Below are 12,447 nucleotides of genomic sequence, written 5' to 3'. Positions count from 1 at the left end.
TTTGACCGGCATTGACCTGCTTTGACCGGACGGTAATGACACAGAAGGGTATTTCTGTAAGTGCACCTAACGGCGGAGGGGCAAATTTGAGCAGGCTTTGAAATTAGGGGTAAATCTGAGAGTGGGTGCAAATTAAGGGCATAGATGTAAATGTCCCAATAATTAAATGTTCTAGAAATGCATCAGGAAACACAAATGGTGATACAACGACAATAATATTTTTTAACGATAACATAACACAAAATTTGAAACAATAACTAATAGCACATACTCTCAAATATGGTCTTGTACATGACATAAATCACAACAATTTAGAAGATAAGTCCAAATGCTTGACATAAACAGTGTGTGACAGTACATACATAGTTCCAAGTTCAACAAGGCAGTACATACATAGTTCCAAGTTCAACATGACATAAAATAGATGGTTCGTAGTTCAACAGCACATAAAAGCATCGATTTTCAAGGCAACATTAGCAGCCATGTCTTCCTCATGGTAATGGGCAGCTCCTTCAGAGCTTGAAACAAGCGATCATTGAGTACCAACTTCCCGTAACATTGAAGCATATCTTCCTCAGCTAAATCAGGTATCAACCTAAGTGCATCAAGTATTTCAGCGGGTGTGGTAAACTTTGGTAGTGGAATGGGCTCAGTTGTCTTGAAAGCATCAACTAAGTCCTTCATATCTCCAAGCATGCAAAAAATAGCATCACATGTTCGCTGCCTCTTTGGCACTACTTCTGGAGAGACTTCAATCGGTTCTTCTAATGGCTCTGCAGCAATCTCAGCACCTGTCTTCGCACCCTCGCCATTAGCATGATCTTTTGAATATATGATACATATGGACTCCCAGTTCTTGATTACTTTGGTCTTGTAAGACTTTATCTCCTTGCTTGCCTTGTTAGCCTGCACAATAAACACAAACTAGTAAAGCTACTGCCTTGTTATTCTACATATGCAAACTATATACAGAATGTGTACTCATGATGCATGGTTACCTCCACATATTTATCCCAAACATCATCACTATCCATTGATAGCCTATTATTGGTCCAATCCCAGCCGAAACCACTTTGAGAAAGGATCTTGCTAACGACCTCATAGTGATGATCCAAAGTCCTCATCCTTCCACTTATGTTATCCTTTGTGATATCCTTATTGCACTTGTCCTTCACATTCCTTATGGCATGCGTGTACACATGTGGTTTCCATCCATTTTGGGCATGGTCACCCTTGTTGTGATGCTCAACTAAGACTTCAAGCAATGCATCATCCATCTCATCATCCCATGTGCAATAATTCCTCCTCCTTATAGTTACTTCTTCGGCCATGGTTCTACAAGGAAATAAAAATTGTGCATAATAGAAAAAACAAATACAATATTAAGTTTGAGAAACAACATGAAACATAATGTCATTCATTAGTTGCCTGAAGATGATGCATATACAAAATACCACATGCTTCATCACATTAGCCGCAACTAGCTATACAAAAGAATACCACCGCAGCTAGCTATACAAAAGAAGAGCACTGCAGCTAGCTATACAAAAGAAGACCGCCGCCGCAGCTACATATCATACTCTCATCCTATTCCATCTCTTGTTCTCCTTGCGCCACAAGGTACTCGGCAAACATATCATCCGCTAGTTGTTGCCTAAAGTTAGACCATTCAGTAGTGACTTGCACACTTCTAATGAAGTTGTCATCATCTGGATCATCAATTGGCGCATTTGCTAATTCATTATCCACTTCAGGCAATAACAAATCATCCATGACATGCTGCCTATCCCTTGCAAAGTTGTGCAACACACAGCAAGCACTAATAATTCGAATCTGCAATGATATTTTAGTTCATAGTAAGCAATTGTCATCTCACATACTGATGTTATTTAACAACATATTTTCTTTTTGTACCTGATCCTTTATGTCAAAGAAGGTTTGGGAACGCAAGATAGCCCATTTTTTCTTGAACAAGCCAAATGTTCGCTCCACTACATTCCTAGCACGAGAATGGCGCAAGTTATATAACTCTTTAGCTGTTTGAGGCTGTTGTGCACTTGCAGCCCATTCTTTTAGATGATACCGAGTGGACCTGAATGGAGCTAGAAATCCTTCTCCATTGGTATAACCAGCATCAACTAAATAATATTTCCCTATATCAATAAGTTAGTTAGCTAACAATCAAGTCAAAGAAACTACATACCAAGAGTAAGAGCCGTACCCTTAGGCACAACAAAAGCATCTTGGCGGTTCGCCCTCATTGCATCACGCAAAACTCTCAATCTGAAACTGAACCCTCCCAGCCAGGTAACACATAAAGAAACTTCATGTTCCAATCAACAACACCTAGCATGTTAGTGCTAATGGCTTGCTTTCTGTTCCTATACCTTCCTTGGTCAGCCACATCAACAAGCACGTCAGTATGACAACCATCTAGTGCTCCAAGTGCATTACCAAACCACTTCCATTTGTAATCATCAGGAGCTTGAGCGGTAGAGGAAGGTAGCTTAATGAACTCCCCATGTAGAGAGAGTAGGGCGTTTAGGACAGCAGAGAAGTGTGTGCTGATGGTCCATAAAGAACGCTTGTAGGTGCCACGCAACATCCTCATCTTAATACTATGACCAACTACAAGCAAAAACATTGCAACTTTCTCTTCCACGGTCACATATACACTATCACGAAGGCTGAAGGAAATATGCCCTAGAGGCAATAATAAAGTTATTATTTATTTCCTTATATCATGATAAATGTTTATTATTCATGCTAGAATTGTATTAACCGGAAACATAATACATGTGTGAATACATAGACAAACAGAGTGTCACTAGTATGCCTCTACTTGACTAGCTCGTTAATCAAAGATGGTTATGTTTCCTAACCATGAACAAAGAGTTGTTATTTGATTAATGGGATCACATCATTAGGTGAATGATCTGATTGACATGACCCATTCCATTAGCTTAGCACCCGATCGTTTAGTATGTTGCTATTGCTTTCTTCATGACTTATACATGTTCCTATGACTATGAGATTATGCAACTCCCGTTTGCCGGAGGAACACTTTGTGTGCTACCAAACGTCACAACGTAAATGGGTGATTATAAAGGTGCTCTACAGGTGTCTCCAAAGGTAGATGTTGGGTTGGCGTATTTCGAGATTAGGATTTGTCACTCCGATTGTTGGAGAGGTATCTCTGGGCCCTCTCGGTAATGCACATCACATAAGCCTTGCAAGCATTACAACTAATATGTTAGTTGTGAGATGATGTATTACGGAACGAGTAAAGAGACTTGCCGGTAACGAGATTGAACTAGGTATTGGATACCGACGATCGAATCTCGTGCAAGTAACATACCGATGACAAAGGGAACAACGTATGTTGTTATGCGGTCTGACCGATAAAGATCTTCGTAGAATATGTAGGAGCCAATATGGGCATCCAGGTCCCACTATTGGTTATTGACCGGAGACGTGTCTCGGTCATGTCTACATTGTTCTCGAACCGTAGGGTCCGCACGCTTAAGGTTTCGATGACAGTTATATTATGAGTTTATGAGTTTTGATGTACCGAAGGAGTTCGGAGTCCCGGATGAGATCGGGGACATGACGAGGAGTCTCGAAATGGTCGAGACGTAAAGATCGATATATTGGACGACTATATTCGGACATCGGAAAGGTTTCGAGTGATTCGGGTATTTTTCGGAGTACCAAGTAGTTACGGGGAAGCAATGGGCCTTGATGGGCTTTAGTGGGAAGAGGAGAAAGGGCCAAGGGGCTGCTGCGCCCCCACTCCCCTCTGGTCCGAATTGGACTAGGGAAAAGGGGGCCGGCCACCTTTCCTTCTCCTCCACTTCTTTCTCCCTTCCTCCCCTCTTGGTGGACTCCTACTAGGACTTGGAGTCCTAGTAGGACTCCACACCTGGCGCGCCTCTCCTAGGGCCGGCCTCCTTCCCCTTGCTCCTTTATATACGGGGGCAGGGGGGCACCTCTAGACACACAAGTTGATCTTCGTGATCGTTCCTTAGCCGTGTGCGGTGCCCCCCTCCATCATATTCCACCTCGGTCATATCGTTGCAGTGCTTAGGCGAAGCCCTGCGTCGGTAGAACGTCATCATCATCACCACGCCGTTGTGCTGACGGAACTCATCCCCGAAGCTTTGCTGGATCGGAGCCCGGGGAGCGTCATCGAGCTGTACGTGTGCTAAGAACTCGGAGGTGCCGGAGTAACGGTGCTTGGATTGGTCGGATCGGGAAGACGTACGACTGCTTCCTCTATGTTGTGTCAACGCTTCCGTTGCAATCTACAAGGGTACGTAGATCATACTCTCCCCTCTCGTTGCTATGCATCACCATGATCTTGCGTGTGCGTAGGAAAATTTTGAAATTACTACGTTCCCCAACAAAGGCCACATCTCTCCCGTAACATGGTGCAAAGGTCATGAAAGTTTCGTTTAGTTAGGCGCAATTGATCATAGCATGCCACTGCAGATCCATCATACATGCATTTAAGCAAATATTTCCTATTCCTAATCTTCTACTCATCATCATTAAAAGTTCCTAGGTCCCTTGGTCCCCTATTCCGTTGTGTAGTAACAAAGGCTAAAGCAAGAGCACATGTTTCAACAAACAATTTAGTCAGAACAATTCTTTTCCGCTTCCGTCTTTTATTTTCTTCATTTATCCACTCAACCAATTCCAATTAATCCGACATTGAGCTGTACAATTTGATTATCTAGGTTGTAAAACATTGCAGCAAGACATCACATGCACAAATGCATAGAAAACATAGGGGATTTCTACCATATACCTTCACTTGGCCTGCAGATTGACGCACACTTCACAGATCTGCACAATATATAAACAAAAAAGAAAGAGAAAGGGAATGAACCAAGTTACATGTACAAGACTGGACAAAGTAAATCCTGCTGCTGCCTGAGTGACTGTGTCCAGAGGGAGAAGGTAGAGCACGAGGCTGACTGGCGAGAGGGAGAAGGAAGAGCACCAGGCGGATTGGCCAGAGGAGACCTGCGCCTCCGTGACCGAAGCCCTAGTGCTGGCTGTCGTGGTTCTGTTGTGCCCACTGTGGTGCTGGTGGTTGGGGACGTGCATAACGGGAGAAGGGAACCAGAAAGAGGTGGACTGGAGAACCGCCGCCTCCGCCGCCGCGGTCCTGCTGTGGCCGCTGCCGAGGTCCTCGTGGTGGCCCCCGAGATGCGGACGGGGATGGGAACGAGACGAAGGAGCGGGGAAGGAGATGGGAAGAGGAGGAGGGAGTGGGGCCGAATTGGACCTCGGTGCGGCCGCGGAGATCCGTGGGACTCGCCGCCGAGCTCCCTGGTGGTGGCGGCCGAGCTCCCTGGTGGTCGCCGCTGTTCCTCCCCTTCGTTTCTTTTTGCCCGAGGAGGGAGGGGATAAGGCAGCGAGGGGGTATGTTTTGCGGGAAAGGCCAATTCGGACCAAATCGGAGCGCCAAGGCTCCGTATCGTGGAACGACGGTTTGGTGGGAGGGAATACAGCGCTGAATTTGGTCTCGTTTCCAAGCGACAATTCAGACGGCAGCCAAACAGCTGAATTGCAATTTGGAGAATACCAATTCCATTTCAGGCATCTCAATTGGGACATCCAAACGCAGTGTAAATAAAATCGCAATTTTATAAAAATATTTGTAAATAGTATAAAATTTTCATGAATTCAAAAATATTCATGATTTAAAAACGTTCAGAAATTTGTAAAATTGGTCATGATTTTAAATATTTTTGTGAGTTTAAAAAATATTCATGATTTTTTAAATTGTTCACGATTTCACGAAAATATTCCCAAATTTGAAAATATGTTCTCAAAAAAAGGAATGAAAAAGTAAATAGAACATAAAAGAAAGACGAAAAAGAAAAGAAAAGAAAACATAGAAACAGAAGAAAAAAGGGAAAACCGGTTCAGGGAAGGGTCTAAAGCCTTTACCAAAACCGGTGAGGAAGAAATCTAAAAATGGGCCGGCCAGGATCGAAAGTAGGAGGGGTAGTCGCTACGCGCCAAATAAGAAACCCCCACGCAATAGCGGCTAGAAAAATATGTTTAAGATAGGGGAATCCCCCAACTTGGGCCGGCCCAGACGGTAGCGGGTGGAAAATACGTTTGGAAATCCCTCACCTGGGCCGCACATGCATTGTGAAAGAGAGTGATAGTGTATATCGGTGATGCAGTAAAATGTGGTCACGGTCATTAAAAAGTATGAAGAAAAAAGTATTGCAACGCATGGGCCCATTTGCTAGGTAAAGCTAATAACTGAATATGGACTTGGTAATAACCGGAGAAACGAAGACCTTACATCTAACCCGGCTATTGTTGGGCTATCAAAAAATAAGAGGAAAATAAAGAACAACCGCCATCATCGATTGAAGAATTTGTTTTGCATATTTTCGCAGACTGATAATGAGTGATGCATCGCTGTTTTTTCAGATATAGTACAATCGAAAATCGAAGTGACTCATATACATACATGAACGCACACTCACCTCTATGAACGTACGCATATATACTCTGTCCTTATGAGCATCTTTAAAAGACTGAGCCGGCATAATATCTTAGGATTTTACGGAGTCATCACCGGGGCTTGCAGTCGACGGAACGCTTCCTCCCACTGGCCGAATATCATCGGAAACCTTAAATAAATCTAAAAATAATGCAAGCACCAATGTCAAGTCTAAGATTTAAACCCTAGTTGACTGGGGATTTCATTGTTCTTCTAACCATCCATCCACATGTGCTCTCAGTTGTATCCAAAGCCTTTGCTCAGAAATTAAATTAATCAGAAATTAGATTAAGAGTCTGAAAAAGTGAAAAGTGTTGAGATTTGTGGGTGACACTGATGACTCAGCAGTAGTAGTGAGACGATACAACTCGCAACTGCTTGCTTGGATGCTCTGCTCTGCCTCAGCGCTCTCCCCAACTCTCCTCTCCTCCCCTCCACCGCCGGTCCGCCGCCGCGACAGCTCGCCGTGGCCTCCGACCCCAAGACGGACTGCCGATCTCCTCTGCTCGGGCCTAAGGGACTGGGATTGGAAACTGGGACGAGTGCCGGTACTGATTGACACCGAGCAGAGCGCATCGTCATCGCCATTGCCGGCGGCGACGGGATGAAGATCCTGGTGGCGGTGAAGCGGGTGGTGGACTACGCGGTGAAGGTGCGGGTCCGGCCGGACCGGACGGGCGTCGACACGGCCAGCGTCAAGATGTCCATGAACCCCTTCTGCGAGATCGCCGTGGAGGAGGCGCTGCGGCTCCGCGAGGCCGGCGCCGCCTCCGAGGTCGTCGCCGCCACCGTCGGCCCCGCGCAGGCCGCCGACACGCTCCGCACCGCGCTCGCCATGGGCGCCGACCGCGCCGTCCACGTCCTCCACGACCCCGACCCGTCCCGCCCGCTCCTCCCGCTCGCCGTCGCCAAGATCCTCCGCGCCCTCGCGCTCCAGGAGACCCCCGGCCTCCTCATCCTCGGCAAGCAGGTCCCTAGTCCCCGTCCTCGATTTCACCTTGATTCAGTCAGTTTTGCCTGCTCTTTCATGCCCCTGAACTCTGAACTGTTAGCTGGAACAAAGTTCAGAACTGAGACCAAATCTTATGGACAGCACATGCCCAACATCATCACATCCACTGCTTATGTAACACCTGAATCCTTAGTTTCACTGTTTGAAGTCAACCGATAATTTCGTCGAAAACAGAGCTGAACAGAAACCAGCTCAATTACCAGCTTCTTGTTGATCTACTCAGGTAGTGTAGCTGTAAAATATAGGATGAAAGTGTTCTTCCTGCTGAATTAGTTGCTTACTTTGTTTTGGTGATGGCCTGAAGAGCATGGGTGTCTGCGTTTGTTTTCTTCCTGCTGACTTAGTTGCTTACTTTGCTTAACATAGTTGTGTTTGCTTAGACTGTTTGCAAGTTCTCTTTTGTAATAACTCGTCACTAAGAAATAATTACAGAAGCTTCGCTGCTAAGTTTTGTCATGAAGAATGAGAACAAAGGGGAGACGGCAAGAAATGTGTGAAGAAAGTTTAGATTTGGAGTATGTCTTTTCATAATCATAACTTCTACTTCCATCTGTAATTACAGGCAATTGATGATGATTGCAACCAAACAGGACAAATGCTAGCTGCATTGCTCAACTGGCCGCAGGGAACCTTTGCCTCAAAGGTTTGTTTTTGTTTGTTCTTCTTAGATGTCAGTAATGTCAGGTTTTTATCATTGCACACGGCTATTTGAGTTCCACTAGATCATTTTGGTCGTTCGAATAACCACTGAGACTGATGCATCTTTTATTGCAATCTGAATAACTGATGGGTACTAGTATGGATCTTAATTGCATTTAGATTCTGGAAATAACTATTTTTGTAACTGGTGTTGTACTAATTTGAAACATATGTTTGATTATGCTCACGCAGAATCTCAGCCAACACACATGTTGGGACTGAACCCTGCAAAAGACCACCACATGACACGTTACGACCAAACTGTCACAGCCCGTGCCCTACCCTGTTTACTTTGCAATGGATTTTCTCCACCTTGAAGCGAGATATTTCCTGGAGGAAGGAACTTCGTTTCTTCGACTAATGGTTCTGATTGCTGAAAGATCTCTCGCCTTGCACTTCAAGGCTTCAACTACTAAGCTGCAGTCACTCTCCAAGACCACTGTGGCATTATATATCACTGCCTTATGAGCCCATTCTAGGCATTCCAGAGCTTTGGCTTCCTCTGCGCTAGCACAGAGTTTCCCATGCCACGACAATGACATACCCATTCATTTCCTGCAGCACCACACCCCATGCTGTTTCTTTTGTATTGCCAAGGGAACTGGCATCAACATTCAGTTTTAGCTAGCCCTCGTCTGGACGTTTTCAGGGATTTAATTGTCAGCCAGAAGTTTGCAAGACTCCTTCTGAGTATGGTACTCAATAGGTTCTTCTCCCCTCCTTTATATCTTGGTGTGCCTGTGTAGCTCATGAGGAAGTTAGTCGAGGCAACTGCTAGTGCATCCCCTTTAGCGAAAAACATCATTTTGCAGGGGCCAAGCACGCTGCCAAAGGAAGAGATTCACTCGCATATCACCTGGGACGCTGTCCAACAGCACAAGGAACCATTCATGGCGTGAGTACACAGCTGCTCTTCTGGTGGAAGCTCAAACCTGAGAGTAGGAGCCTTTGTTTATGTCATCACTGCATGGAAGCAACTCTTGTATAAGTTGGAAGCACATTTCTAGGTCTTCTGCTTCGGTTCTGTTACACAGCCAAAGTATTTGTAGTTAATCTCCAGGCAAAATTTTGGACCAGGTTCCAAAGGCTTCTATCACTCACAAGCTGAGCACTAGAAGTAACTATTTTCAGTGAGGAAAGAACTTGCTGTTGTCACAGACTCACTGTTTTTCAAATTCTTATTTGACCCCACTTCCCTAGAAGCATTTAATTTCATTTCGTGGGCCAACATTTTGTTTCATCTTTGTGGGCCAAATAAAGTGAAGCAACAAAGGATGCAAACATAAGGAAATTGTTCCTCAAAATAGCCAAAAAGAAAATTGATTCTTGACCATCTCTTTTACTGTGCTGTGCTTATATATTTGTTGTCAGATTTCTACGCCAATGGTTCTCAAGGTTCTGCTTAACAGAAAATTGTAGTCAATGGTGTTTTTTTCTTTCAGGTGATAATTGACAAGGATAAGCAAAAAGCTACTGTTGAGCGAGAGGTCGATGGTGGAACTGAGACAATCTGCTTGGATTTACCAGCAGTGATCACGTATGCTCCGTAACACGTCCGTGTTTCTTATTTTCAGTAGACTGCTCATTGGTCATAGAAGCACAGTAGTACTCAAATCTTTTTTTCATAGCTGAAATGTTCAGTTCTTATGCTCATAACTAGCGCTGACAAGCTATGGTTTGGCTCCCATTTCTGTGACTTCATCTGAGCTATACATGCCATGGTTTCTGTCTTGCAGGACTGATCTGAGACTGAACCAGCCCCGGTACGCGACGCTGCCCAACATAATGAAGGCGAAGTCGAAGGTGATCAAGAAAGTCACCCCCGCAGACCTGAACGTCGACGTCAGGTCAGACATGGAGGTGCTTCGGGTGGACGAGCCGCCAAAGAGGAAAGCCGGGGTGATCCTCTCGTCGGTTGACGAGCTCCTTGACAAACTGAAAAACGAAGCCCGCGTCCTGTAAATGGTTCACACATGTGCATTCAAATAAATCGCGACTCCAGATGCTCCTACCATTTGAAATGAAAATAAGGAGATGCTAATCCATTGTGTCCAGCGGTTGTTTTTAATAAAATGCATGACTTATGGAGTGTTTCTGAATTTGGGTGGAAACTGAACTGGTTATGCGTTGTGTTGCTGGGCCTTAACCAGATCTGTGCTTGTGTTTAGTTGGGCTGCAAATAGGCTTGTAGATGGGCTGTCATGGGACCAACATGCCTGAATTGCCTCAAATTCAACCAGCTTAACTTATGGAGTGTTTCTAAAAAAAAGGATTAAACTTATTGGAGTACTCACAAGTCAGAGAACCCCCCATGATCCCCTAAATGAATAGATATTCCCATACACCAGACATTTGGAGCCATGTCGAAAGCTATTCCTTGCAAAACCTGCACACCCGAGTGGCCACCTCGAATTCGAAAAATGGTCTCCCGCGCTTGTCGCTAGGTCACCACCAAAGACTCGGTGGATCGCCACCAAACACACGGGGGAAGGATGAAGCGGGCAGTGCAGTGAGGCAACAAGGCGAGGCCATGCGCGCGACGGAGGGGGCGTGACCGAGAGCGACAAGCTGACACACAAGGTGCGAGGTTTTTGGTCCGAAAGGGTAAGGCACAACTAGGAGTGGAAACGGATCGGATGCGGATCGGATAGTGCTCTTACCACTTTCATTTTCATATTTTCAAAACGAATACGAATCCGAATACGGATATTATCGGATACGGATGCGGCTCGGATATTATTCGAATACGGATACGTATCGGATATTTTCTTGATTCGGAACGGATGTGAATAATATCAACATATTGCTTAAGTAAATTAGTTGATAGCTATGTGACCTAAAATAATCAATTTGTGGCATACAATAAGTCAATGATAAATAGGATTATGAATAAATACTATTGTAATGCATAATAATTTATAAGTTTAATCATATAAAGATTAAAATTCGACCATTCATTTGGCTTTTATGTTGGATAATTGGAATATTTGGCCTAGAATTTTAAAAATTACCTCCCATAATCTTATTCGGACACGGATATATCCACTTCCATATCCATATTTGTGTCAAAATCTCCTACCATATTTTATTTTTTATTTGTTTAATAAATTCTTATACGGATAATTTCCATTTCCATTTTGGTTCGGATGCGGATGTTTCGGATACGAATAGGCATTTTCTCGAATACGAATATCGGATATTTCGGATTATCCGCTACCACTTTCCACCCCTAGGCACAACTGTTCTCCACTTCACGCGCGCTCTGATGCGTGCCTCGCGCATTAAAGTTGTGTGCCAAACCACACACCCTCTGGTTGAACCGATGATTTACATATAATTTTGCGCAAAAAAATACTATGTGGCATGGTTAGTATGGTCTTTATGGATGTGTATTTGGTATGCTGTTAATGTGAGAAAAAACCTCGAAAAAAAAAGAGAAGAGAAAAGAAAAGGAGCACAAGTGTATTTGGGTTGGGGTTGGGGAGAAGTATCCCGTGGATCTCGCCAAATCCCCATTCCCCTTCCCCTCCAGTGAGTCCTCTCTGCTCTCGCCTAGTCGCCTCCCCGTCTCCCTCTCCTCCCCTCTGACCGCCGAACCCTAGCGAGCAGATCGCGTCGCCGGCGATGGATCAGGGCTGGGCGAGCTGGTTCGGCGCCGGCGTCACCTCCGCCTTCTTCGCCTCGCTCGAGCGCTGCTCCTGCATCAACCTCTCCACCGACGACGACGACGACGACGACGCCGAGGAGGCCAACGACCGCCCCCTCATGCTCGCCGCCCCCTCCGACCAGCCCCACCACGACGCCGCCCCCGCCCCCGCCCCCGCCGTCGCCGTCGCCGCCGGCAAGGATGAGGAGCGGGAGCAGGGGCCTCCCCTCCCGCCCGTGTGACCCGCTCCCTTCCCCCATCCATCGCTTGCGTACGCCTTACTCCTCGTCCTCTGCTCTAGATCTGATGAACTGCTGCTCCTCGCTCGTGGCCGACTAATAAATCTCGCCGATTTTGCTGCTGGCCTGCCATGTTTTAATTAATTGAATTAGTAGTATGTCTATCTGTGTGTGTGTGTAAGCCATTACCATGCCTGTTGTTTGTGTTCATGTGAATATCATCATGCCGTCGTGTGGTAATTTCTCTCGTAGCAGATCGATGTGTCGGATGGATCATGGATCAATCTCTATATATCTCTTGTTGAATTGCTGCCCTGTG

The 12,447-nt window shown here is 45.3% G+C and overlaps 3 protein-coding genes across 4 annotated transcripts; 2 read left to right on the top strand and 1 right to left on the bottom strand.

Moving 5' to 3' along the window:
• Window positions 1-462: 462 nt before the first annotated feature.
• On the bottom strand, window positions 463-1,331 carry LOC147966987 (uncharacterized). Of its 2 annotated transcripts, none has more exons than XM_087527434.1 (2): window positions 999-1,331; window positions 463-906 (listed from the first exon to the last, which is right to left on the bottom strand). In XM_087527434.1, exons 1-2 carry the CDS (start codon window positions 1,329-1,331, stop codon window positions 463-465), a joined length of 777 nt encoding a protein of 258 aa, XP_087383560.1. The 2 variants fall into 2 exon arrangements, with proteins under 2 accessions (XP_087383560.1, XP_087383561.1); XM_087527435.1 differs by having other exon boundaries at window positions 463-897.
• A 5,557-nt stretch (window positions 1,332-6,888) lies between these two features.
• On the top strand, window positions 6,889-10,342 carry ETFBETA (electron transfer flavoprotein beta). The gene is made up of 4 exons (XM_087529228.1): window positions 6,889-7,502; window positions 8,107-8,187; window positions 9,686-9,780; window positions 9,980-10,342. Exons 1-4 carry the CDS (start codon window positions 7,137-7,139, stop codon window positions 10,203-10,205), a joined length of 768 nt encoding a protein of 255 aa, XP_087385354.1. The 5' UTR covers window positions 6,889-7,136; the 3' UTR covers window positions 10,206-10,342.
• Window positions 10,343-11,727: 1,385 nt separating this feature from the next.
• LOC147966986 (uncharacterized) lies at window positions 11,728-12,447 on the top strand. Its single transcript, XM_087529227.1, has one exon. It carries the CDS (start codon window positions 11,868-11,870, stop codon window positions 12,129-12,131), a length of 264 nt encoding a protein of 87 aa, XP_087385353.1. The 5' UTR covers window positions 11,728-11,867; the 3' UTR covers window positions 12,132-12,447.

This window comes from Triticum urartu, chromosome 6A (genome assembly GCF_056163025.1).
Source record: "Triticum urartu cultivar PI428250 chromosome 6A, HENAU_Tu73, whole genome shotgun sequence".
Lineage (NCBI taxonomy): Eukaryota > Viridiplantae > Streptophyta > Magnoliopsida > Poales > Poaceae > Triticum > Triticum urartu.
The sequence above is the reverse complement of the archived record's forward strand: the minus strand, read 5'-3'. Positions and strand labels throughout refer to the sequence as shown.

Bases quoted from the DNA above. Each gene is read 5' to 3' on its own strand.
- LOC147966987 (XM_087527434.1), bottom strand. From the start codon at position 1,331: ATGGCCGAAGAAGTAACTATAAGGAGGAGGAATTATTGCACATGGGAT. The intron at 907-998 runs GTAACCATGCAT...TTTATTGTGCAG, and splicing joins TTTGGGATAAATATGTGGAG to GCTAACAAGGCAAGCAAGGA.
- ETFBETA (XM_087529228.1), top strand. From the start codon at position 7,137: ATGAAGATCCTGGTGGCGGTGAAGCGGGTGGTGGACTACGCGGTGAAG. The intron at 7,503-8,106 runs GTCCCTAGTCCC...CTGTAATTACAG, and splicing joins TCCTCATCCTCGGCAAGCAG to GCAATTGATGATGATTGCAA. The intron at 8,188-9,685 runs GTTTGTTTTTGT...TTTTTCTTTCAG, and splicing joins AGGGAACCTTTGCCTCAAAG to GTGATAATTGACAAGGATAA.
- LOC147966986 (XM_087529227.1), top strand. From the start codon at position 11,868: ATGGATCAGGGCTGGGCGAGCTGGTTCGGCGCCGGCGTCACCTCCGCC.